Source organism: Planococcus citri, chromosome 1, assembly GCF_950023065.1.
Source record: "Planococcus citri chromosome 1, ihPlaCitr1.1, whole genome shotgun sequence".
In the NCBI taxonomy this organism is placed as follows: domain Eukaryota; kingdom Metazoa; phylum Arthropoda; class Insecta; order Hemiptera; family Pseudococcidae; genus Planococcus; species Planococcus citri.
In genome coordinates this window covers 90,498,741-90,526,050 of record NC_088677.1, presented here as the reverse complement: position 1 = coordinate 90,526,050, position 27,310 = coordinate 90,498,741, and the positions used below count along the sequence as shown (strand labels likewise).

The following is a 27,310-nucleotide window of genomic DNA, read 5'->3' as shown; positions in this document are numbered from 1 at the left end:
CTAACTTCCCGAGACCGAATTCCGCCATTTCCCACCGATCTGGAGCCTCCAGCTACTTTTCAATGTCTCCAGAAGGCGTGAATATGAAGTTGCATGGGCAGCTAAAAATCGAGTCGTGTGTTATACTCGATCTGTTCAACGAGTTTATCCACATTTGAGCCGATTTTGGGAGGGACACCTCAAGAGTGGTTTTTTGACCAGTTTTGAAAATAGATTGTCAAAAAACCAGTAAAACCACACTTGAGGTGTCCCTCCCAAAATCGGCTCAAATGTGGATAAACTCGTTGAACAGATCGAGTATAACACACGACTCGATTTTTAGCTGCTCAATTTCATATTCACGCCTTCTGGAGCAAATTCAAAATTCTGGAGAAACTGAAAAATAGCGCTAGAGGCTCCAGAATGTCTGGAAATGGCGAAATTTGGATTTGGGGGGGGGGGGTTAATATCAGTTTTTGGACTTATTTTGGACATTTTTACTGATCAAGTACGTATGTACTTTTTTAAAAAAAGCATAAATCGCCAAAATGTCAATTTTGGATTTTCAAAAATTCGTCAAAAATCGAAAAATGAACTTGGCCAGCTGAAAATTTGTATTTGGGGGTTTTAGAACGGACACCTCAAGAGGTTCCCTTTGTTAGGTAATAGGTATTGAATATATTTTATTATACGAGAAACGCGATTGTACTCGAGTGCAAAATAAAAATTTCATCTTTTTTTCGTTTTTAAATAGAAGCCCGAGAGGAAATTAGCACCCAGACCTATTTTACCTATTCAGCCCAGCTGGTTAGATAATTGTGGCGGGTAAAATAAGCACTACGCGCCGATAGTTCGAAAAATGCGATAATTTATCGCAAATGGAACTTATCTATTCTGCTCGTCCACCTCCCTAAATCAATTGGAAATGGGCTGGTCAAACTCCGTACCATTAATCGATAGGCAAGTACTGTGCTCAAAAATATCGAGCACCCCGATAAAAAGTTCTTTGATCGCAGAAAAATACGTAGGTTGACAAATCGATATTTCTGATCTACGATCCAAGCTGCCTGCGTAGTAATGCTACTGCTTTCGACTACGCCAACGAAACGAAATAAAAAGGCGACGGAAAAAATTTCAAATTTATTTGTAACCGCGTAAATGTAAAGCTTTTAACGTAAATGTGCAACTTTTTTTGAAACCAAGTTTGCAACGATCCGCTGCCTCGAATACCAAATTTTCAATTACAAAGGCTACAAGCGTATCGAATAAACAAAAAACACGGAAATAGAAAGATAACAACGATAAGTAAGCATAACGATAACAAAAACAAACGAAATAAAAATATGGAAACTACATAAGTAGTTAATCATCGACCGGTAATAAGTAGGTATAAAGAAATGGTGAAATGAATGACGATATTAGGTTTACGTAGAGAGATCCGTCGATGGTACGTGTATACTACGTTACGTATGGTATTTTTCAGGCCGACGAGAAGGCGCAAGATGTGGTCGCTTGACCGACGATAAATCTGCATCGGGCCGCGTTGGCGTTCATACGATGAGAAGCTTGGCTCGATCGCCGTTTACGTGATATTTCGCTTTATATTGTTCGAAGAGCGCAACCAAAGCGTCTACATACTTTTGATGATACTCGTCGACGAGTTCTTGAGATGGATTTTGCGTTTTCGGAACGTGTATCGGTGCTCCGACTGCGGAAACAAAAAACACAATATAGACATACGACATACGTACTACTCGAAATAGCGACAGTTGATTAGCTGGCTAGACGTACCGACGCTGGTGACTGGTCGTCGTTGAGGCAGTACGCCGAAACTGTACTGAAAGAATCCGCGACCTTTGATGATACAAGGCGCGATACCGATGATGGAGCGAAGTTGCTCTTGAAGCCACAGAACCCACGGTCCGCTCAATTGTTCGAACACGTCGTTTTCGCCGAACGAAAACACCGGCACCAAAGCGGCTCTGCGAATTACAAAACAAATCACTCGCCGTAGTAATGTCGATCCGATTTAAGGAGCGAAAAACCAAAAACGAAAAACAAAGGATTTGCCAAGTACCCGCTCTTCATAGCTACTCTAACGAAACCTTTGCGGTTTTTCAGCACGCATTTGCAATCGCCCGGCGAAGAGAGTAGAGCTTCTTTAGCGCCTCCCGGCATTATCACGCAGCTAGTTCCAGGTTTGCCGTTCAAACAGTATAAAATGCTTTCTTCGGCCGCTCCGATGGCGCCTATACGAGTAACACAGACCAGTAAAACAACGCGACATGGTAATTACGCCGTCGTCGTCGAGATCGAGATTACGTATACGTAAAATAAAAACAAGGCTGACCTAGAGCTAGCCAAATATCCTTGGTGAACGGAATTCGATAGTTGACGTTCAATACGACCAGGTAAGGATCGATTCCGGGATACAAGTCGTCAAAGTGGGTGGCGTTGGATTGGAAATTTAGCAGAGACGCGACGCTGGCGACGCCGTGAGGGTAGACGCAAAACACGTAATTCTTATCGGCTGCCAAGTCGGCCGTCTTCACCAGTCTTACCGGAAAATAATCTCTGTAGTAATTCCAAATTCTCGAATTTCTTAACCATTTTAATCTGCAACAAAAAACCAAGACGAGACGCCGCCGATTTTCATAATCACTTCAGTCTGCGGATACCACCGGATATGGTAACGATAACGAATTACTCGTACGAGTCGAGTGTCGAGTACGTACTTGCGTCCTCCTCGAAGCGGAGTATTTCTATCGAGGAAAATCCAACTGAAGTATAACACCGGCAGATACCAATACTTGGTGAAGATGAGCAAATAGAAGAAAGCCGGAAATATAATGAACATGGCCAAAAGTAAACTGAAGAAAAACCAGGCGACCGTCAACGTTTCCAATCGTCTGCTCAACGGTATCACGAACGGCGCAAATTCGATTCCCATAAACCTCCAACATGATTTCTGCTGCCTCTAAACAATCAAACATTCGTTCGATGGTCATAATTTACAATTTACAATAACGGCAGTCTACTACGTGTACGAGTACGAGTACGTAGACAGAGATACCATTTGTATAGGTACAGTAAGTACCAGCTAGATACTTGAAAAATGTAGCCTATCTCGCTGATGGATCGTCGTATGTAAGTATGTAGTTAAGTACATAGGACGCAAAACGCGGACAGCCAAGTACGTAGGTAACCTACGTATCACTCGCCATTGGTCACAACCGAACGACAACATTTTCTGCACGAATTTTCAACTTGTCCAAAATGACCTACTTTCCAGACAAACTCGAATAAAAATTTCGAAAACGAATTCGACACCCTTTTCTCCACCCTTTCCACACAAACACTGCATACAAAGAAATCATCCTCGACCATTTTTCAACCCAGCCGAATGTGTAATTTTGCTATGTACCTTCATAACGAAAATCTTGTCATCGAAATTACCACATTACCTATACATATTACATACTACATCGACGTACTGTACGAGTGATACGGTCGGCTAAAAAACGAATTACGAGAGTAGATCTACTTACTTTACATAACTCAAGTATAGGTAGAGGTACTTACGTCGGCTTTACTCAATTCCGTCGCGACGACCATTTCAAATCTGCCAAAACCACGAATTATTTGTAAAAATTAAATAAAACAACGACGGACGCAAATGCAAGTGTCACCAGCCGATACAAAGGCAGTAGGCACGCACGTAGCAACAGTGCACTGAAATTCTTTCCGCTCGTTTGTTCAATGTTCAACTCTGAAATCTCGTAGGCGCTCGAGCTCGACGATAAACTTGGGTGGCCTGCCCTGCACTTTTACACAACAAACACTTTGAACGATAACCGATACTCGTATACACGATACGCGTAATGACAATCACAGTCACAATCACAATCGCAAACACAATTACAAACGTCAACACGAACCTCGGACCAGCGACAACGAGAAAAAAGTGTACATTACTGCGCTACTCGTATGTACGACACGTTTTACAGTGTACCATAAAATATGTACTCAGTACTTACATTGACGTAAGTCAGCGTTAAACATCTCTGATCGAGCGATTACCTACGCAACGAGTACATTACAATTGATTGTGACGTTGCAAGCTGCACCAATTTCCTTATTTTTCTTTCTTTTTGAAAATTTTTTCACTCAAGTTGCGGTCAATCGCAACGCGCGCAAAAACACATACCACATAAGCAAGAGATATGCAATATGCATGTACAATTGTACGTAAGTATTATATGCGAATTGTGGAAGTGGTAAGGTGATAAGCTAGGACATGGACACAGGCGTATTCACACAGCAATAGAAAACTATGCGCAAGAGATAAGTGAAGTTGTTTTTTATAAGTACGAGTATTCGGTATTCATACTTATTTGTAACACCAACCATGCGTAAACTGACACCAGCTGATAAGACGATAATATGTAATAAACTCTTCAAAAAAGAATTACACCCCGCCCTCTCCACGATTCCTAATGAACCTACTCCATGAACAAAAATTAAAAATTTCAGTAAGAAAATGTTATGATATCATGGTGGAATCCGCCCCTAAGAAAAACAACCTACCACTTCACCATTTATTGTATAAGACAATCTATGAAACAGCTAATGAGCCAAAAATTTGGGGGCTGACAAATCTTCCACACTCCAGAGTCAAGTTAGATTACTAAACTCATTTGAGGGATCTGTCCGCCCAAATTTTTGGCTCATTAGCTGTTTCATAGATTGTCTTATACAATAAATGGTGAAGTGGTAGGTTGTTTTTCTTAGGGGCGGATTCCACCATGATATCATAACATTTTCTTACTGAAATTTTTAATTTTTGTTCATGGAGTAGGTTCATTAGGAATCGTGGAGAGGGCGGGGTGTAATTCTTTTTTGAAGAGTTTTTTTGGAGGATATCAGTACTTTTTAGTGTGCGTAGCACACTATTGGTTTCGGTCTGACAGTGAAAAAATTCTTTGGAACGAATGTTCTCTTAGATGGAGGGGCCGATTTTTTTGAAATTTTCACACGTAGATGTGGTCTAACATGAGGCATGGAACGCCGTAATTATAATTGCAATTACTCAATTAGCTTCTTGAGTAATTGCAATTAATTACGAAAATTTGTACCAAAAAAAGAATAAAAAGGGGAAAAGGGCCATATCAAAAGGGAAGCCGACAAAAGCGAAGCCGCCGTCAGTTAAATTTCGAAATTTATGTAACACCACAGGGGTTCTAAAATCTTTTCTATTGTTCAATTTTCGAATTTATTTTTCAAAATTGAACAATAGAAAAGATTTTATCAAAAGTGAGGCCGATCCCTCTGGTGTTATATTTATCAAAAGCAATGCCGACACCCTTTATGTTCACTTATCTGCCGGTTTTTATTGAATTGAGCGAACACAACAGGTGGTAAAAATTTATTTTTGAAGAGCCTTTAAATTTTCAAAGTTGAACAATGAGAAAGGTATCAAAAGCGGCGCCGACATCCGTTTTAAAATGTAACACTGCAGGTGTCCTAAAATATTCTTATCTACAGTGTTATCTTTCCCATTGTTCAATTTCAAACATTTCTCTTTTGTTCAATTTTGAGAAAGGTTCTTAAAACACCTGCAGGTGTTTCACAAAGCGCTAGTGACTGGTGGGTTTTGTTTACTAAGGGTAGCCACCTGCTTTATATACCTAGACAATGAAAGCAGGTGGCTACTCTTGGTAAACAAAACCCACCAGTCATTTGCCCTTTGGCTGTGCTCCAGAGAAGTTCTATCCGTGTCGCGTTATACTTTCGAGCTTTCAGTATTGTGCTGTGCATTTGATGTTGCATAGTGCTTTTGAGCTTTCGTTTTCGTGTATAGTGCTTTCAATATTACGTTGTGCTTTTGATATCTCGTAGTGCTTTTTTAATTGCGTTGTGTTTTTGAGCTTTTGAACTTTCAGTTTTATCAAAATCGTGTTGTGCTTTTTTCAAAATCGCGTTTTTTTCACGTTTTTTTTTTCATAATTGCGTTGTGCTTTTTTTTCAAAATTGCGGTGTGCTTTTTTTTGAAAACGTGTTGTGCCTTTTTTTTGAAATCGCATTGTGCTTTTTTTTTTGAAATTGCGTGGTGTTTTTTTTAATTGCGTTGTGCTTTTTTTTCAAAATCACATTGAGCTTTTTTCAAAATCGCGTTGCGCGTTCTGCTTTTTTCCGAAATTGCGTAGTGCATTTTTTTGAAATTGTGTTGTGCTTTTTTTCAGGAATCGGATTGTGCTTTTTTTTTCATAATCGGGTTGCGCTTTCTTTTCAAAATCGCGTTGTGCTTTTTTTCCAAAATCATGTTTTTTTTATTAAAATCACGTTGTGCTTTTTTTTCTGAAATTGCGTAGTGCTTTTGTTTTCATAATCGCGTTGTGCTTTTTTTCCCATAATTGTGTTGTGCTTTTTTTCAAAATCGCGTTTTTTTCATAATCGTGTTGTGCCTTTTTTTCCGAAATTGAGTTGTGCTTTTTTTTCATTATCGCGTTGTGCTTTTTTTTCAAAATGGCGTGCTTTTTTTCCAAAATCTGGTGGTGCTTTTTTTTTGAAATCGCGTTGTGCTTTTTTTCAGAAATCAAGGTGTGCTTTCTTTTCAGAAATCACGTTGTGCTTTTTTTCGTAATCGCATTGTGCTTTCTTCTCAAAATCGCGTTGTGCTTTTTTTCTGAAATCGTGTTGTGCTTTTATTTCCTAAATCTCATTGCGCTTTTTTTCCAAAATTGCGTTGTGCTTTTTTTTGAAATCGCGTTGTGCTTTTTTTTTTAGAAATCACGTAGTGCTTTTTTTAAAACTTCCGTTGTGCTTTTTTTTGAAATCGCGTTGTGCTGTTTTTTCTCAAAATCACGTAGTGCTTTTTTTCATAATCGCGTTGTGCTTTTCTTTCCAAAATCCCATTGTGCTTTTTTTTTTCAAAATCGCGTTGTGCTTCTTTTCCGAAATCGCGTTTTCCAAAATTGCTATCCCGTTGTGCTTTTTTTTCATAATTGCGTTTTCCGAAATCGCGTTGTGCATTTTCTCAAAATTGCGTTGTGCTTTTTTTCCAAAATCCCATTGTGCTTTTATTACAAAATCGCATTGTGCTTTTTTTCCGAAATCGCGTTTTCCCAAATTGCTATCGTGTTGTGCATTTTCTCAAAATCACGTTGTGCTTTTATTACAAAATCGCGTTGTGCTTCTTTTTCAAAATCGAGTTGTGCGGTTTTTTCAGAATTGTGTTGTGCTTTTTCCAAAATTGAGTTTTTTTTTCAAAATCAGGTTTTTTTACTTTCAAAATTGCGTTGAGCGCGTTGTGCTTTTTCTCAAAGTCGCCTTTTTTCAAAATCGCGTTGTGCTTTTTTTTCATAATCACATTTTTCAAAATCGCGTTGTGCTTATTTTCTCAAAATAGCGTTGTGCTTTTTTTTTAAATTGCATGGTGTGTTTATATTTCGAAATCGCGTTGTACTTTTATTACAAAATCATGTTGTGCTTCTTTTTCAAAATCGAGTTACGCGGTTTTTTCAGAATTGTTGTGCTTTTTTTTCCAAAATTAGTTTTTTTTTCAAAATCAGGTTGTTTTACTTTCAAAATTGCGTTGAGCGCTTTGTGCTTTTTCTCAAAATCGCGTTGTGCTTTTTTTAAAAATCGCGTTGTGCTTCTTTTTCAAAATCGAGTTGCGCGGTTTTTTCAGAATTGTGTTGTGCTTTTTTCCAAAATTGAGTTTTTTTTCAAAATCAGGTTGTTTTACTTTCAAAATTTTGTTGTGATTCTTTTTCAAAATTGCGTAGTGTGTGCTTTTTTTAAAAGATCGCGTTGTGCTTTTTTTCCAGACTGCTTTTTTCTCTTTTTCAAGTGTTTTTTTTTGAAATTTCATTGTGCTTTCAAAATCATAATTGCGTTCTGCTTTGAAAATCTACACTTTTTTTTTGAAAATCGCGATGTGATTTTTTTTCAAAATTGCGTTCTATTTTCAAAATTTGCGTTGTGCTTTTTTTCAAAATTGTGTGGTGATTTTTTTTCAAAATCGCATTGTGCTTATTATTTTATAGTCGCGTTGTGCTTTTTTTCGTAGTTGCGTCTTTTTTTGAAATTTTGTTCTAGTTTTTTTTTTTTTTTCGAAACCACGTTGTTACCTAAATAAATAGGCTACGCACACTATTCCAGCTGCGCTAAGCGCAGCTGTCTAGTTTTTCTATATTATTGTGATGATCGTTCAATCTAATAAATGAAAATAGCATTGGTGGCAGGAGCATGCAGAGAGTGGACAGATTACTGGACATTTGTCATTAAACTGACTGGAATAAAAACAGTGGGTTTTCAAGGGTGATGGGGAAAGGGGTTGACCAAAAATTCGCCGATCAGTAAAAAAAAGACTTTCAATTTTGTCAAATAAAATGACATATAGCGAATATAAATTTCTAAAATGAAATGAGAGATGAAATGACAAGTTTACCAATAATTGATAAAAATACCTATTAAAAAATTATTTTATTTTCCTTTTTGAATTTTTTGAAGTTTCAAAATGGAATTTTTTAGTTTAGGAAAAGGATAGAAAAAATAGCTGAGTGATGCGAGTGAAAAAATGTTCAAAAATTCAAGAGGTGAAAAACGATGTGTTTTTCAGGTTCCATTTTTTGGCTTCAAAATTTTGGAATTTAAATGTCAACTTTTTAAAAATTTAAATTTTGAAAATGAGAACCAAACAAACCTGAACAAAGTAAAGCAAAACGTCATTTCAAGAAGTAAAAAAAAAAAACATGTTTTTCAGGTGAAAAAATGTATCTTGTTTGTTTTAAATAAATTTGCATAATGAAATTTTTTCCATGTTTACTTTTTTTAAAAAAACAAGGGCAAAAGAAAATTTGTACTTTAGGAAGTGAAAAACGTTTTTTTACATGTATTTTTAAAAATTGAACATGTTAAATAAAAATCATATTGAAAAAATCAGCTTACAAAATTAAAAATTAAAAAAAAAATTTTGATTCTGATGGGGTTCGAACCGGAGTCTACTGCGTGGCGAGCGGAAGCTTAAATCATTCAGCCGCTAGGCTGCTCAACGTTTTAGCGCATTTCAACTGCATACAACGCCGCCAACACGTGTTGTGCTTTAAATTTAACGGACATTTTGATATTGAACGTATATGTGCAATAATAATTATTATTGCGCATAAATGAAAGCTCATATCAATTTGAAAATATTAAAAGGCACTTCCGTGGTGTTTGAAGTATATGTAAACATAATTTCAACATGATTGGGACTTTATTCCAAGCTGCAGCTTTTCTTAAAAAATGGATTTTTGGCCATTTTTTGAGTATAATTAAACTACTCGTACTTCATTAAGAAAAGCTACAGCTTCAAATAGGGCACAAATCACGCTGAAATTTTGTTCAAATGTACTTTGAATATCGTAGATGTGCCTTTTGATGTACGTACATCTATCCCAGCTTTGGTTTGATTGTACTTTGGATAAATATACTGCTCGTTTTTTCAAAATTTGTCATTTTTCAGCATCTTTAGACTCCACTCAAGCTTGATGTAATTGGGCTACAAAGCTCAATTTTTTCATGAACATCAAGTTTGTGGTGGAGAAGTGCCTTTTGATATTTTGGGTTAATTTTGAGAATTTTTGGGGCCCAAAAAGGGGGGGAGCAGGGTCAATTTTGAAAAAATTTACAATTTTTTACCTTAGTCAGTAATGGTTGACAAATCAAAGCTATATTCCAAATTTCATCAAAATTGGTTCGGCCAATCCTTCAAACTTTGAGTAAGTGTTGAAGAACAATTTCGCCAAAATGACAAAAAAATGGCTAATTGAAACTTCACGAATTTTTATCGTACAAAAATTATTCTTATATATTCTGAAAGGTATTTGAAAAATGAGAATAAAATTATCTATGCGTTTTTTGAATAAACGCATAGTTTTTGAGAAAATTGCGTTTGAAACTCGGGGAAATTGCATTAAGTACGAAATAGTTACAGAATATAACTCCGTGTGGCGTTGCGCCGCCTACGGTTGAACGCGTTTCATTACGCGCTTGAAACCGTGGGAGGGCAGGGTGGCAACGCTACCGCGTCGCCTGATAACTTTAGTATTTCGTCTGTACGTAATAATTACAGTACAGATGTACATAGTGCACACAGACAAGCACGTCAGCAACGTACTTCAACTTGAATACATAGGTTTAGGTACATAGTTGAATTGAATTTGAAAAACACAGCACCGCGTCATACACGAACCAACAATTGAGCATCGTCGATTCAAAGTTTAAAATGTAGGATGGGTCGCCAAAAAAAAAAAATAAAATGAAATAAAACTTTTAAGAGCCCCGAACCAAATTTACTAGAGACTTTCACGATACCTACGAGTCCCCAAAGCAACCGGTTGTAGGAAAAGTGGCCCAGTTCCAAGAGATGGCACCTATCTCACTGAGATTCCACGACGATCTAGGCATATTTTCATCAAAATCCAAGACCACTTTTAGGGTTTCATCAAGCGGTTGGAAAACTTGCAAATTGCTTATTTTGGATTTTTGGTCATTATTTCCTTGATTTTTTGAACTTGGCAAATTTAAAATACATTTCCCGAGTTTCAGGAACGATATCGCTCGATATTGAGGCAGAATTAATACGAAATGTTCGGGAAGAAAAGATTTTCAAAACACAAATTTTCCAACTCGAAAATGCGATCAAAAGTGGTCTTTGATTTTGACGGCACTGGCCTAGGTCAACGCAGATTCTCAAATCGATTTTCTGGAACTGGGCCAGTGGGCCATTTCCCCCAAAACAGGATGGGCAAAATCTGTAGAGCGAAAAAAAATCAAAAATCGCAATTTTTCGAAATACATACACATTATGTATGTACTTAGGACACGATGTTTTAAAGATGAGTTGGAAAAAAATCAAACAATTACTCATCGCGCTAACTTTAGGGGGAAAATGGTCAAAGAGCAAAGTGCGAAACAAACTGAAAAGTGAAACCCCATCCACGTGTTCTGCAAGGATATCACGATCACAACAAAAAGGTAATTAGGTAGAGACGGTACATACATAGAACATATCGCACCTCGGGAGTAATAAGGTGACATCTCAAAAAAGTGAAATTATTTTACAGGAGAGTGATTTTCTTTTTTTTAAAAACTTGATTCATTATTTTTATCAACATAATTAATTGTGAGGAATGAATAGCGCCTCATTTTAAAGATCTGGTATCCTACCTTCATTTAGCATAAGAACACTTTGAAAAATAAAATCTTGAAGAGAAAATATTTCAATGTTTGGAAAACATTTTGAGTTAGAACCTTTCATTAAAGTTGATGTGGAGGCGAAAGGAAGCGTCCAAAAAAAATTTCACGTTAACAAAGTTGTGAGAATTAAATTTCCAATCGACATAATGTCGTTAGTTTTTTTCTAGAGTGCTTAGTTTTTGAGTTTTTCTCAAAGAACTGAAATTTCATTATATGTATGCGCAAATTTATTTTTCTGAAAAGTGATCAATTTAAAAAATTTTTTCCATTTAGCACAAACCAATAAAAAATGCACTCCTTGTGACTATTTCTAACTGACAAACATTCAAAACAATCAAAACTGTTTGTTAACACTTTGTATGTACGAAATTTGCTCAAAAAAGGTGGAGTTTTTTTAGATGTCACCTTATAACTCCAAACAACTTGCAATGTTGTTGGGATTTTGACTTGGGCCATTTGAGTTTTTTACATGATCTAGATAATGTACCCAACTGAAAGTGTTATTTTTGGTTGAGGGGGGTCATACAAGTCCCAAAAATGCAAAAACATCAAAATTAATTTTTTTTGAGATGTCACCTCATTACTCCCGAGGTGCGATATATGAAAATAAAGATGAAATTTCGCTGTAATTCTTTCAAATTTCTCAATTCCAACTTGGAATTTTTGAAATCATGAAAATCTGAGCTTTTATAGCGAAAGTTCAGTTTATTAGAGCTTTGCAGATTATAATATTAAGTATTTATTTTAAATATCTAATTTGACTTTTTGGGAACTTCGGAAACGGCTTTGCTTCATTCAAGGCAAAACCAGTTTTGCGATATAGAAATGCGTGAAAATTACAAGATTCAATCCAATCCGCTTCAAAAGTAGAGACGGAAATTATGACAGTTGATTTGAGAACGAAATTTGAGCGAAATCGGATGACTAGCCGACTAGGATTCGTCTTTGGTTCAAGTTGATGTAGGTATCTGTCCACGTGTACGTCTACGTAGTACGTACGTCGTACGTAGGTAATATGTATTGTAGGTTACAGAATAAACCAGAATCGTAAAAATACGGCGTTCTGGTTATGCAAATACATTAACATGGCGATAGTGGGAAATCATTCGGAGCATAACAACGGCGAACTGGGTATGCGAATCTATCGACATATGTATATTGTATAGGTATTAGGTACGTTGCAAAATCCACGGCAAACTGCTGGGTACATAGTACGCACATTCGTTGATGTTGATACGTTCAATATTAGCTTATGTAGGTATCATGTTAATAAAAAGTAGGTAGCTAGGTACTGGTACATGTTATCCCTCAGAAAACTCGCACCAAAATAATAGAGGGTGTCTGTCTATAAAAATTAATATTATCCTCGGGGATTGAGAGTATGGTTAGCGTTTATTATACAAGATACATATTATTTAATTATATTCTCCTCTCGCGTGTTTCTCTCAGCTGTAGCAGGATGTTAATAATTAACTAGTTATAATTTCTCAATTCTAAATTTTTACTCGAATTATTCGCCTTTGTCAAATGTACCTACGGATAAGCCGACGGCGAAAAAAAATTGGCTTTTGTACCTTCATCAGTTACAACGCGAACGGTACCCATTTACCCAAGCAAACATCTTTACATAATAGTTTTTTTAATAAGTTCTATAATGCGAGTATTATATGTATGTATGTATCAATTGGCAGGATCATCATTTGTCTTCTATTTCATTTTGAAAACTCGTCATTTCATTCAGCATAACCAACTGAATCGTCTAAAAATTCTCAAGAATCAAAATTAAAAAATGTTCACGATGAATAATCGCAATTAACCCCTGGCATCTAAAATTTGAAAGGATGTGTAGTTGTGTACCTACCTACCTATTCGAGGAAGATTTATGAAATTTTTCTTGCAATTGTTCATTAATCAGATCAAATTGGCCAGAGCGAAGCGAGGACAGAAGCTTTAGACATTTTCTAACTAAGAGGTAAACAAAAATCATTTTTGACGTGAGAAATTTTCTCCGAAATTTAATAGGTACTTCTCTGATTTGAATTTAAAAGTTGCTGTAAAAAAGAAAGCAAATTCATCCGAGCAAAAGCCTTTGAAAATTCATAATTCAATACGTAGAATAACATCATTTTTCATGTACGAGTAAGTACGTAAGATGAGTCAATTTTCATGTGCTGGAAAATTAACTCATCTCACGTACTTATTGTTTTTTACTTGAAAAGAAATTCAATTTTAACGTCCAGCCCTAAAGTTGGGAATTTGAGGAAATTAACGACTCGAAGTTGAAAAAAATCACGAATGTAGGTAGCCTTTGAGAAATACTCATTTTGTCATAACTCATCGTGGGTAGAAAATTTTTGAAATTCAGGATTTCTTGTAACTTTTTGCATTTTTTCAACTTTTCACTAATTTCTTAAAATTTTCCAACTTTCTCAGAGTGTTGAAGAAGGGCCAGCTTCCCCTAGCTCCTTCGCTTCGTCCCAGCGATCAACTCGCATTCGAGTATCTAAACTTGAGAAAATACTGTGGTAGGTAGGTTCTGAAGAAGAGGGGATAAAATTTTGAGGGCCCCAATTGATGCATCTGCCAGGGATACTCAACCGACTAGTACGCACTTGGGTCGTAGCTGTCTGAAGCTAAAGCTACGCACACATTGCCGCTGAGCAGTACTTAGCTGTTAAGTTTCATTTCGTTTTAACCCATTAACCACAAATAAAATAACTAAGATGATAACGTCGAATGTCAGTACTAGGTAGTCCGGTGGAAGTACATACTACTAAATATGTACATACACTACGAGTAGATAATCCAATTTCTAAAGAAAATCACACTTATCTGCGTGATTTTGTGATATCATTCGTCAGCTTATGGCGCCTAATGAGCATGAGCACTTCTACATAATTATGACATACCTATTTTTTAACTTGTACCTGAACAACCACCGCATGTTTTAGACGAAAAGTATGAAGATAGTTGGGTCGTTCAGAAAGAGTAGACGGCGAAACAGACGACATAATTAGATTAAAAAAAAATATGGAAGATTGAAAAAAAATATACATACCTATACCTATATGGAAGATTTTGGGTACGAGTGAAAAGAAGACGTTATAAAACTGCCGGCTACAATGTTTACGTTAGAAGAAATATTTGGATCTTAAAACATACGGAGGTACGAAAAAAATTTTTCAATACCTACCTACAGAACATTACACATCATCATAGCAAGTGAGTGGCACTGCACCTTGATGGGTACGCTACGTTCATGTTTTATGTGCAACAAGTACGTATGCAGGTACCTATTTGAGAACCACTAAAAAAATTCGAACACCCAAATCTTCAATACCTTTACCTATATTATATCTTTGTTTTCAGCTTCCAACTTGGAAAGTAAGCGATTTCGGTTCTCAGTAATTAGTGAATAGTGGTTCCCAAACACTACTACTGCAGGTAGAGACCTGTCAATATTCTCAATTTGAACATGGAAATTCAATTTTGAACGCGTAAGAACTAAGAACTGGCAAAATTTTCGTAAAATAAAGCTTCTGAGTTTTCAAGTGTTTCCAAAATGTTAATCAATAATATTTGAAACAGATGATCCAATGTTAATCACACAAAATATCCGACGGGCCGAATGTTTTCTGAATCTGTAAGAAACTGACACGTTGGTGAGTGGTGACTGGATCAGCTCAATTAAATAGAACAGTAGGTAGTAATTCAAACAGCAATTTCTAGTTCAAAATGCAAAACTCGTGGAATAATAAACCTATCCTTGACAGCGAAAATTCAACAGATTGGTGGAAACTTGATTGTAGCGTAGGTAGCATCACAGATTGGGAACCACGAACCAATGCACCATGTAGAGATCAAGAGATGAAAATGAAACCTGCAACGCAGGATCGAATCTGATGGAATACTCTAGCGCAGCGCAATCTAGTATTTATCTTTCTACAATCCGGTCATCGACCGAGCTCAAGATAAGATTGAAGATTCGATAGCCAACGAAAACAATAGGTAACCAATTCCGGTAAAACATCGAATGATCGCCGGCGCCGGTGAACTAACCATCTTTGAGTAGGTAAACAAAGGGAAACCGCCGGGAAACCGGGATACCTCCATTAGTTCATTCACGATCACGAATACACAGCTCTCTAGCAATATTAGCTTAGCAAGTTGTAAATTGATAAATTTCATGTACTCACCGTCACCACGTCACCAGTTTGAGAATCCAGATGGGACGATCTTCTAATTCCGAAACAGTGAAACACTCACTAACACTACGCGGTTGATTTTCGGAACACCCATCGAAATCGCACAAAACGCCAACGGGAACGATACAGCATTGAAATGAAACAATCACACGGGAAAAGCAACGGAATTAACGAATAAAGATCTTAATTTCTTTTCAATGATCGAGATCCATGGAGGGCATTAAAATCACCAACACGACGCGATACATACACATAAGTATAGCTCTTTCGAAAGATACAATAAATTTAAATTTTAACCAGCGAAATTCCAATTTGGACAAGAACGTGGACCGAACCTAACAACCGAACAGAAACACGAAGCTGATCTGGTGATGAAATAATCGAACGCGAGCAGCACTAGAATCAACCACACCAATTCCATTAAATAAAACAATTATAAAAAACTAAAGAAATGACAATGAGAGAAACCACGTGACACTTTGAAAAACTCTGCTTGCTCGTAGAACTTTGTCGAATTGTAAAGCTCTTTAGAAAATGGAAGCATGGTCATATCAGTGTTGACTATCTTGCAAATAAAAATTGGTTTGATTTTTGTTCAAACTTCAATTTGTTTATTTTCATTTTCTATTTTTTTGTCATTTTTCCATCTTTTTCTTTCTGAAATTATTATTAAAGAAAATGTAAACGCCTAAACGGAACAAATTTACAGTGTAAAATATAAAAAATAAATGATAATATAATAATGATGAAAAAAAATTAAAAAATACAAATTTTATTATAATAGGTTTGTTCGGGACCAGGACATTTGACCCATGCGACATATGACCCATGCGACATTTCACCCATGTTTTTATCAATTTTGGATATTCACAAAACGACATTTGACCCATGCGACATTTAACCCATGTTCTGATAGATGTTTGCATCAGACCAATATGCGATATTTGACCCATGCGACATTACACCCACATGAATATCCGATGTGAAATAGACATTTCGCCCATGCGACAATTGACCCAGGGTAATTCAAAATAGCGACATTTGACCCAGGCAACAATTTAATTACAAATTGGTACAATTGACCCATGCGACATTTGACCCATGATGTTATTAATGCTGCCATTTCTCCTTTGCGACATTTGACCCATGCGACATTACACCCATCTCGGAACGTTGTGCGTAAGGCAAGATCCAGGTAACGCAGCGCCGCTGCCAACCTATAGATTTTTGAAACGTTGAATTTACCAAGGATGGGAGTTGTCAGTGTATGCAACTAACACGACTGTCTCCCTTTTAAAATATGTACTTGATTTGATTTTAGATGGTAGCGGGTGGGTCAATCCTGATATTTTTTTTCAAACTGGTTTATTTAGAAATGCGACGGACAGAAATGCTTACTGTAGCTACAGTATAGCTACTTCCCTCTGTACACCCTCTACCTGCTCTATACTAACTATGTAACACCTACTAATGTAACAGTAAACTGCTAAAGACCCTTCCGACTTCACCCTCCCCCCCCCCATCGCCATCCCATGAATGAATGAAATAGGAAGACGTGAAGTCACCAATGGTTGAATGGCGGAATCGTTATTTCAAGCATATTGTACCTATGTATGTAGATGTACATAAGTACGTAGTTAATTTTAATTTTTATAAATTAACGTAAGTTGGATAGATTAGAGGATTAGACAGAGACGAGACCATGTGTTGATGTTTTCCCCCGGCGTTATACATATTTATACGAATGTGATACATAATACCCCTAATTTTAAGTAGCCTACTTACAAGAAAGAACCTCTTGAAGTATGTCCGCCACCGATTTGAACGGGGCCGCGATTTTCGGAAAGAGCCATGGTCTAACACCCCCTAAACCAAATTTTCAGCTGCCCAACTTCATATCTCGATATTTGGCGAACGTTTGAAAATTCAAAATTTGACTGTTTTTGGTGATTTATGCTTTCTTCAAAAACGTACGTATTTGATGAGTAAAAATGATCAAAATAAGTCCTAAAACTGATATCAATCCCCCAAATCCAAATTTCACCATTTCCAACCATTCTGGAGCCTCCATCGCGATTTTTCAATTTCCCCAGAATTTTAAATTTGCTCCTGATGATGTGAATATGAAGTTGGGCAGCTGAAAATCGAGTTGTGTGTTATGCTCGACCTGTTTAACGAATTTATTCACATTTGAGCCGAATCTGGAAGGGACACCTCAAGAGTGATTTTTTAAGCAGCTTTTTCTTCAAAATAAAAATATCCAAAAATCAAAAATTTCCAGTTTGCGAGAAAATTTTGGAAATTTGCGCGAATCGCAGTGTTTCGTCATGAATCAAACCCACGAGGGGCAAATTTCGCCATTTCCAACCATTCTGGAGCCTCCAGAGCTATTTTTCAATTTCTCCAGGGGCTCCAGAAAGGCTGAAAATGGGGAAATTTACCCTCGTGGGCTTGATTAATGACGAAATACAGCGATTCGCGCATATTTCGATAACTTTCTTGCAAACGCGAAATTTTTGATTTTTGGATGCCTATTTTTATTATGAAAAAAGCTGGCCAAAAAACCACTGTTGAGGTGTCCCTTCCAGAATCGGCTCAAATGTGAACACAATCGTAAACAGGTCGAGTATAACACACGACTCGATTTTTAGCTGCCCAACATCGTATTCACATCTTCTGCAGCAAATGAAAAATTCTGGAGAAATTGAAAAATAGTTCTGGAGGCTCCAGAATGGTTGGAAATGGTGAAATTCGCCCTCGTGGGAACTCGAAATTTTTGATTTTTGGATATTTTTATTTTGAAAAAAAGCTGGTTAAAAAACTACTCTTGAGGTGTCCCTTCCAGAATCCGCTCAAATGTGAATAAATTCGGGAAACAGGTCGAGTATAACACACAACTCGATTTTTAGCATGTCCAACATCGTATTTACGTCTTCTGGAGAAATTGAAAAATCGCGCCGAAGGCTCCAGAATGCCTGGAAATGGTTAAATTTGGATTTGGGGAATTAATATCAGTTTTAGGACTTATTTTGATCATTTTTACTCATCAAATACGTGCGTTTTTGAAGAAAGCATAAATCACCAAAAACAGTCAATTTTGAATATTCAAACGTTCGTCAAATATCGAGATATGAAGTTGGGCAGCTGAAAATTTGGTATTGGGGGTTTTAGACCATGCTCTTTCCGAAAATCGCGGTCCCGTTCAAATCATTCTTCAAAACATCCATTTTGGGAGTAAATTTATCAAAATTCATCAACTTTGAACAGAATAACGAGGTAATAATAATAACTGCACGATATAGGTAACTATACCTACCCAAGTAAAAATTTATTTCCCTCCTAATTCGTGGTCACTGAATTCGAATTTGAAGTCAATTTAAACCTCAATTCTGCAATACGAACAAGCCCTTATATTGTCAAATTTCACCCCAAAAATTTTTTTTTAAACAGTATAGGTATAGGTACCAACATATCGCTAATGTAGGTATATTGCTATATTTCAAATTTTTGATCTAATAGTTACAACGCGAAAAAATGATTTTTTCACAGTTTATATTTTATTATTCACATCCATACGTTGAAGAAGTTTAGTTCTGATCACTTTTTCTACTATACGAATCGCTAACTTACAAAAGGACAAAAAAAAATTGAAAAAAAATCAAAATTCGTCCATTTTGAACTAAATATAACCAGAAAATAAATGCGAAACAGGTCTACCCACTAATTCGAGGTCGCTAAACTCGAATTTTGATTCCATTTTTATGCAATTGTAAACCCTGCCCCCTCAAGCGCATTTTACTACAAAATTCACCCCCACTCTTGACAATTTTATTTTTGTTGAAAAAATAATCTACAGGCCTATCAATGGTGTTTTGATTCGGCCATATACAAAAATTCAGCTCATTCGGTTAGTTTGTGACCAAAATAACCCCAAAAACGCATTTTTGGTACATTTCTCGCCTAAGCGAGAAATATCCATGTGCTGTATATGAGCTGTAGTCCACTTTGCATCGTGATCTTAAAAACGAGTAGAAATAGTGAAAAAATTCATTTTCTGAAGTTGTAATCGTCGGAAGAGCCTGAAATCTGGTACATGACTGTTCCAGTACCTCATTGATGCGTGTGTACAAAAATTTTTCCAAAAAATAAATTTCAATAGGAGGGGGGCGAATCTTGAGATAAACTTTGTGGTGAGAGTTCTGGGTTGAAAGTTGGGCTGAAATGGAATCATAATTCGAGTTCAGCGACCTCGAATTAGTGGGGGACCTGTATGGTGTTAATTTTCTGCTCATATTTAGCTCAAAATGGACAAATTTTAATTTTTTCAAAATTATTTTTTGATCAATTTATAAGTGAAAGAATTGTTTAATCAAAAAAATGATGATAACAAAAGTTGTTTAGCATCTCGTGTACTAATGAAATACATGGATTTCAAATGATTATTACCAACTTTCGTCTACCTACTTCCCACCAAGTTGGGTAGGTAAATGAAATTAGGAAATTAACACTCGAAACTCTCATATTCCACTAGTACTTGGCATGCTAAACAAGTTTTGTTATTGCATTTTTTTCGATTAAGACAGCCATTTTCTTATAATTGAGCAAAACAGAATTTTAAAAAAATTAAAATTTGTCAAATTTTGGGCCAAATATGGCCAAAAAATTATCGCGAAACACGTTTCCTCACTAATTCAAGGTCGCTAAACTCGAATTTTGATTCTATTTTACCCCAACTTTAAATAAGAAACCCTCACCATCAAGTTCGTTCCAAAATCCACCCCTCCCCTCCCAAAATTTATTTTTTTGTAAAATTTGTGTACAGACACATCAATGTTCTACTGAAACAGTCATATACTAAATTTCAGCTTGTTCGTTTAATTACAACCCCAGAAAATTATTTTTTTCACTATTTCTGCTGGATTTTTTAGATTGCGATGTATAGTGGAGTACAGCTTATACTCTTAAAGTGGATATTTCCTGCTCAGGCGAAAAACAGTATAAAAATGTGTTTTTTGGGGTTATTTTGGCCGAAAACCATCCGAACAAGCTGAAAATTGGTATATGGCTCAATCAGAACACCATTAATTAGCCCGCAGATTACTTTTTCAAAAAAAAAATTTCTTATGGGCGGGGGGGGTGGAATTTGTGGTGAAACACAATTGGCGGGATTGGGAAGTGCAGGGTGAATAGTCGTGTTGAAATTGAATCAAAATTCATGTTTAGTGACCTCAGATTAGTGGGAACGCATGTTTCGCGATAATTTTCTGGCCATGTTTCGCTCAAAATTGATGAATTTTGATTTTTTTCAAAAAATTTTTTTGATCTATTTCAAGTGAAAGGACCATTTAATCAAAAAAATAATGATAACAAAAGTTTTTCAGCATGTCAATTACTAGTGGAATATGTGAGTTTCGAGTGCTTATTTACCACTTTCATTTTCCTACCCAACTTGGTTGGAAGATAAGTAGACAAGAGTAGGCAGGCCTTTTTTTGTATTTCTTTTCTGACGGGGACGCTGAATTGAAGTTGCAAGCCCCTAATTTTCATCCCCCCCACTCGGTCTCTGTACATAATTTGAATTTTTGAGAGAAAAAAAATCGAAGTTTCAAACTTTAAATTTTTACAAAATTTCATCAAATGGAGATGGAAAGCTGAAATTTACTTATCTACACACTCCAATTTTAACACCTTCTGAAGACGACTTCAGGTTGGTTCAAGTCATTTTGGAGCTTCCAGCGACTTTTTGAAAATTACTGAATCTAGTAGATTTTTTTGAAACTCGAAAACGGAGATGGAAAGTAGAAATTCATTCTACAAACTAATTTCAATACGCTACGAAGTACGAAGTGGACTGCTGGGTGATTTCAAGTTGTTTTAGAGCCTCCAGCGACTTTTTGAAAGGTCGTACGGCGTTTTTTGGAAAATTGAAATTTCCAAAAAGTAGCTGGAAGCTTCAAAACCATTTGAAACCACCATGTATGCGACTTTATATCGCATTGAAATTACTCTACGAAATAAATTTCACTTTCAATCTCCAATGATGAAATTTTGTAAAAGTTTAAAGTTTAAAAAATCTGCTGGAGCCTCCAGTAATTTTCAAAAAGTCGCTGGAGGCTCCAAAATGACTTGAACCCACCTGAAGTCGTCTTCAGAGAGTGTAAAATTGGAGTGTAGAGTAAATTTCAGCTTTCCATCGCCATTTGATGAAATTTTGTAAAAATTTAAAATTTAAAAAATCTGCTGGAGGCTTCAGAATTTTCAAAAACTTGCTGGAGGCTCCAAAACGACTTGAAATTTACCGGCAGTACTTCGTAGCGCATTGAAATTAGTTTGCAGAATAAATTTCTGCTTTCCAACTCCATTTTGATAAAATTTTGTGGAAATTTCGAGTTTCAAAAATGTTCTGGAGGCTCCAAAACTGCTCAAAACGGTTTGAAACAGTTTTCAATCGATTTGGCATGTCAAAAATATGGTATATCCCAAATTTCAGCTTTCTTGGTCAATTGGGTAAAATTTTGATTTTTCCCTTCATTTTTGGCCTGAATTTGATTTTCAAAAATTCACCAAAAATCTAAAAATGCACTTAAGCACTTGAAATTTTGACAGATGAAAAATTTTTGCCTGATCTTTCGATCTACCTTGTAAGGTTTAAAAAATTTCGTGCAAGGCCTATGTTGGAACCCAAAATCTGTGATTTCGGCTGATCTGTCAATCAAAATGTCCGCCATTTTGTAAGTAGGGCCACTTTTTTTTTTAGTACAAGGGCTAGAAATGTTCCTCAGGACTCCCCCTTTAAGAAAAAAGTTCTCCCAGAGGATCGACGGGGGGGGGGGTGCAATTATTCTTGAGCGGTCTCCCCGACGTGCAAAATAAGTACTGAGGTACAAACTTGAATGCTAAATTTTAGATTTACGAATTTTCATCGTAATTCTGATCTCGTTTTCGCACTTTACTATTCCGATAATTCAACATTTGTTTAAAAAGTTACCAAAATTTATTCATTTTTTCATTTTTTTCAAATTCGTTCAATTTTTAGTTTTTATGGAATTTTTTTGATAATTTCGATTTTTTCTTGGGGGGGACGACGTCCCCCCGAGTCCCCACCACAAAAAAAAACCCTGAGAGTAGGTTTTCCACTAGTGCTCGACACTCTGAACAAGTACTTGTGCCTTTATCATTTTTTCCATAGGAAACTTTTATAGAGCAAAAAAGAGAATTTTGAAAGAGGGGATGGGCGGATTTTTGATAAACTTGGTGGTGGGGGTTCTAGGTTCAAAATTGAGCTAAAATAGAATCAAAATTCATCAATTTTGCTAAAAATACTCTAAGCTAGAATTTGAGGGTATTCATCTTTTTCACTTTTCCAATGTCTTCAAACATCCCAAGACGTTTTTTAAGCAGGCGGATGTCGAAAATATAATTTTTAGAGCTAGCGAAGCAAGAGCAAAAAGCTCTCGAGAATCAGTATTTCAAGAGGTTTAAAAAACGATGTTTTTTTTGTGTGACGAGTATCTAGGCAACTTTAAGCAGTTTTAAATTCAAATAGGTAATGATTTTTTTTAAATTCAAAATTGAAAATAAAATTAAAAATCAAACGAGCCCGAGCGAAGCGAGAGGAAATGCTCTGAAAAATTAGTACATATTTTGAGAAATATGAAAAATGATGTTTCTTTGTGAGACGAGTCACTTATAACTTATAAGAAGTTTATTATTGTGCTTCAAAATATTAATTGTATTCGAATTAGGTATGATTTTTTTTGAATCGCTCGGGCAAAAACTCTCGATAAAGGGAGGCCCCAGAAAGGCTGAAAATGGCCAAATTCGCTCTCTTGGGATTAATTAATGACAAAATACAGCGATTCGCGCAAATTTCAAAAATTTTTTCGTAAAAGGGAAATTTTTGATTTTTGGATATTTTTATTTTGAAAAAAAGCTGGTCAAAAAACCACTCTTGAGGTGTCCCCTCCAGAATCGGCTCACATATGGATAAATTCGTTAAGCAGATCGAGTTTAACACACATCTCGATTTTTAGCCGCCCAACTTCATATTCACGCCTTCTGGAGCAAATTCAAAATTCTGGAGAAATTTAAAAGTAGCGCTGGAGGCTCCAGATCGGTGGGAAATGGCGGAATTTGGTCTCGGAAGGTTAGTTGTTGACAAAATACTGCGATTCGCGCAAATTTCAAAAAATTTCTCGAGAACGGTAAATTAAAAAATTTTTGATTTTTGAATATTTTTACTTTGAAAAAAAGCTGATCATGCAAAAAACCGCTCTTGAGGTGTCCCCTCCAGAATCGGCTCAAATCTCGGTAAATTCGTTTAACAGATCGAGTATAACACACAACTCGGATTTTCAGCTGCCCAACTGCATATTCACGCCTTCTGCAGCACCTTCAAAATTCTGGAGAAATTAAAAAATCGCGCTGGAGGCTCCAGAATGACTGGAAATGGCGAAATTTGGATTTGGGGAAGTAATATCAGTCTTAGGAATTATTTTGATTATTTTTACTGATTAGGTATGCACGTAGGTACTTTTTTGAAAAAAGTATAAATCACCAAAAACAGTCAATTTTGAATTTTCAAACGTTCGCCAAATATTGAGATATGAAGTTGGGCAGCTGAAAATTTGGTTTCGGGGGTGTTAAACTATGCTCTTTCAAAAAATCGCGGTCCCATTCAAATCGGAGGCGGACACCTCAAGAGGTTCCCTTGTTAGGTACGTATAATTTTCGGTAGGTAAGTGAAGAATATGTTTAAATCATGTTACATCAATTACATGAATTTCTTAACATTCGAAAACTTGACTTTGTAAGTGGTTTTTACTCGTACAGTGAAACAGATCAAATGCAGAATGCAGCATAGGAAATAAAAAAAAAGATCGTCCTCTTTTATACTATACTGTAGCCGAAGGGTAGTTTTGTTGGAAAAAAAGAAGAAAAAAAAACAGGTATATCCCAACATTCCTAGTATTTATTTACGACCCTGCAATAAACGAAAGCATTGAAATGCGGAACCATACTGTGACGAGAGTACTGCTTTCCCATATAAAACAGAGAATGAAAATTGAAAAGGTATATTTTGTATTTCACCGCACGCACTGATTTTTAAATACAGGGAAAGATCTAAAAGAAGTTTTATGTAGATGGTTGGCTGCCTTTGATTTCCTCCACTGCGTAGTGCTACTTTCACAATATCTAATGGGTGTAATGTCGCATGGGTCAAATGTCGCAAAGGAGACATTTCAGCATTAATAACATCATGGGTCAAATGTCGCATGGGTCAAATGTGCCAATTTGTAATTAAACCGTTGCCTGGGTCAAATGTCGCTATTTTGAATTACCCTGGGTCAATTGTCGCATGGGCGAAATGTCTATTTCACATCGGATATTCATGTGGGTGTAATGTCGCATGGGTCAAATGTCGCATATTGGTGTGATGCAAACATTTATCAGAACATGGGTTAAATGTCGCATGGGTCAAATGTCGTTTTGTGAAAATCCAAAATTGATAAAAACATGGGTGAAATGTCGCATGGGTCATATGTCGCATGGGTCAAATGTCTCACTGCCGGTTTGTTCGTTTTTAACCAGGTTTCTTACCCGGGTAAGGTTAAATCCAGAGACCTGTTATAGGTCTTTGGTTAAATCAGGGGTAAAAAGTGGAGAGCGGAGTAAGGAGAGTAAGGAAAGTGTAGACCCGGTTAGACCGAGTAATAAAAACGAACAAACCTAATATTTTATCCTACTAGTACAACAGTACAAGTGCCTCGCGCACTCGCTCGAGGCTCGAGTGATCAAATGCGCGTTTTCTCGAGGAGCCCTCAATTTTTTACGTCATATTAAAGCATTTTTTCTCCTCTTTCCAGTGGTATCATTTTTTTCAAAATCCTCACAATTTTTCATCGAGTAAATTGCATATTTACGAGATGAAAAAGGATGAAAAGAGGCCAACTGGCCATTATTTTGAATAAAATTCACCAAAATTCATTTTTAAGGGTACTGCTTGGTAGGAAATTTTTAGCACCACGCAATGGTATCAAGATGAAAAAAATCCACCAAATAGTTCGCTCAAAACTGCAATTTTTCTATCTGAGCGCTGCATTTTCCATGAAAAAATTCAACTTGAAATAGGTAGCTTACTTTAGGTCACTTTTTATCAACTTTATACTTCGACTCGTCAGAACTTTTGAACCAGATGGACGACCCCCTTGTTTTATGGCGTCATTTTGTGCAGAATTTTATCAGCTTTCCAATGATATAAAAGTTTTTAAAATCCTCGAAATTTTTCATCGAGAAATTTGCAATTTTTCGAGATGTAAAAGGTTTTAGCTAGAAATTGAAGAGCTCAAGTAGGAATATTGCAGTTTTCAACGAATCATTCCGTGGATTTTTATTATTTTGGTATCGTTGTGTGGTGCTGAATTTTTTCTATCATACCATCCTTATGCTCAAAAATGAATTTTGGTGAATTTTATTCAAAATAATGGCCATTTGGCCTCTTTTCATCCTTTTTCATCTCGTAAATATGCAATTTACTCGATGAAAAATTGCGAGGATTTTGAAAAAAATGATACCACTGGAAAGAGGAGAAAAATTGCTTTAATATGACGTAAAAAAATTGTAGTCTCTTTGAGATGGTTTTCGAGTAAAACTCAAATCTATTCTCAGTCTACCTATATGGTCTACCGGATGGATTGGTGACATTTTTCTCCTAAGCAGTTTTCTGCTCCAAGTTCGCTTTTTTAAGCGAGTTCACTGTCCTGGATGTTAAAAAAAATTAAACCATTGGAAAGAGAATAAAAATTGCTATAATGTGGTACAAAAAAATGTTGGGCTCGTCTAGGTGAATTTTGTGAAAAAATTGTTTAATTCATGTCAAACAACTTTTTCCCCTCAAAATTACACAGTTTTTCACGTTTTTAAGCACGATCGCGTTTGAGGATTTCGAAAAAAATTATACCATTAAAAAGAGGATAAAAAATGCGTTAAAATGTTATAATAAAATTGCGGTCTCTTCGAGATGGATTTCGAGTTGAACTCAAATCTATTTCTGTGTCTACCTGTGGTCTACTGGATTGGAGATTGGAGACATTTTTCTCCTAAGTAGTTTTCTGCTCTAAGTTCGCTTATTAAAGCTTGTTCCTGTTCGAGGATTTTGAAAAAATTTATATCGCTGGAAAGAGGATAAAAAATGCTTTAATATGGTGCAAAGAAATGTTGGGCTCGTCGAGGTGAATTTTGAGAAAAAATTGTTTAATTCATCTCAAACCACTTTTTTTTCTCAAAATTAGGCAGTTTTTCACGTTTTTAAGCACGATCGCGTTTGAGGATTTCGAAAAAAATTATACCGTTGAAAAGAGGATAAAAATTGCTTTAATATGATGTAAAAAAATTGTGGGCTCCCCGAGACTGATTTCGAGTAAAACTCAAATTTCTATAATTCTCTACTTTGAATCTTGAAATTATTCGGTACCTCCTCGCAAAATTACGCATTGAAAAGAAATACAAATAGTACGAGCCGTGAAAATACCGGTGTTTGTGCATTTTAACAACTTCCACATGCGATCGCTAAAAACGTGTTAAAATCACTCAAAAGTGCCAATTTTTCGAAGGTGTCAGTCATCACAGTTTGTGCCATTTTTTCGATTTTAATTTTTTTTCAAATTTTTTTTAAAGTGTTGGGGGGCGTTGTGTCTGCTCACCTCGGCTTCGCCTCGGTTGCGCTGGTCGCTTTGTTGTTCATACTATGTCTGTTAACTTCCCTCGGCCTTCGGCCTCGGTGAGTACAATTTTTTTATAAACAACCGCAAGTGCTACATACACGGTAAATGTCCAGCCTCCGTCTGAACTCACCAAGGGGAGTAATGCTCATCGAATGAAAT

General features: G+C 36.2%; 2 protein-coding genes across 2 annotated transcripts in view; both read right to left on the bottom strand.

The window, feature by feature from the left end:
* Positions 1-15,814, bottom strand: part of LOC135841143 (zinc finger MIZ domain-containing protein 1-like) — a 172,255-nt gene extending 156,441 nt beyond the window's left edge. Inside the window, exon 1 of the mRNA XM_065357975.1 lies at positions 15,420-15,814. The gene's annotated coding sequence lies outside the window, so the exon portion shown is untranslated. The remainder of the gene's footprint in view (positions 1-15,419) is intronic.
* On the bottom strand, positions 1,107-4,196 carry LOC135841029 (2-acylglycerol O-acyltransferase 2-like). Its single transcript, XM_065357815.1, has 6 exons — positions 3,562-4,196; positions 2,715-2,956; positions 2,330-2,595; positions 2,057-2,228; positions 1,771-1,961; positions 1,107-1,687 (listed from the first exon to the last, which is right to left on the bottom strand). Exons 1-6 carry the CDS (start codon positions 3,592-3,594, stop codon positions 1,530-1,532), a joined length of 1,062 nt encoding a protein of 353 aa, XP_065213887.1. The 5' UTR covers positions 3,595-4,196; the 3' UTR covers positions 1,107-1,529.
* Positions 15,815-27,310: the final 11,496 nt, after the last annotated feature.

Excerpts from the sequence above, each read along its gene's own strand:
- LOC135841029 (XM_065357815.1), bottom strand. The coding sequence starts at position 3,594 with ATGGTCGTCGCGACGGAATTGAGTAAAGCCGAC. Across the intron at positions 2,229-2,329 it reads GGATATTTGGCTAGCTCTAG|GCGCCATCGGAGCGGCCGAA; the intron begins GTCAGCCTTGTT and ends TTACTCGTATAG. Across the intron at positions 1,688-1,770 it reads ACGACCAGTCACCAGCGTCG|TCGGAGCACCGATACACGTT; the intron begins GTACGTCTAGCC and ends TTGTTTCCGCAG.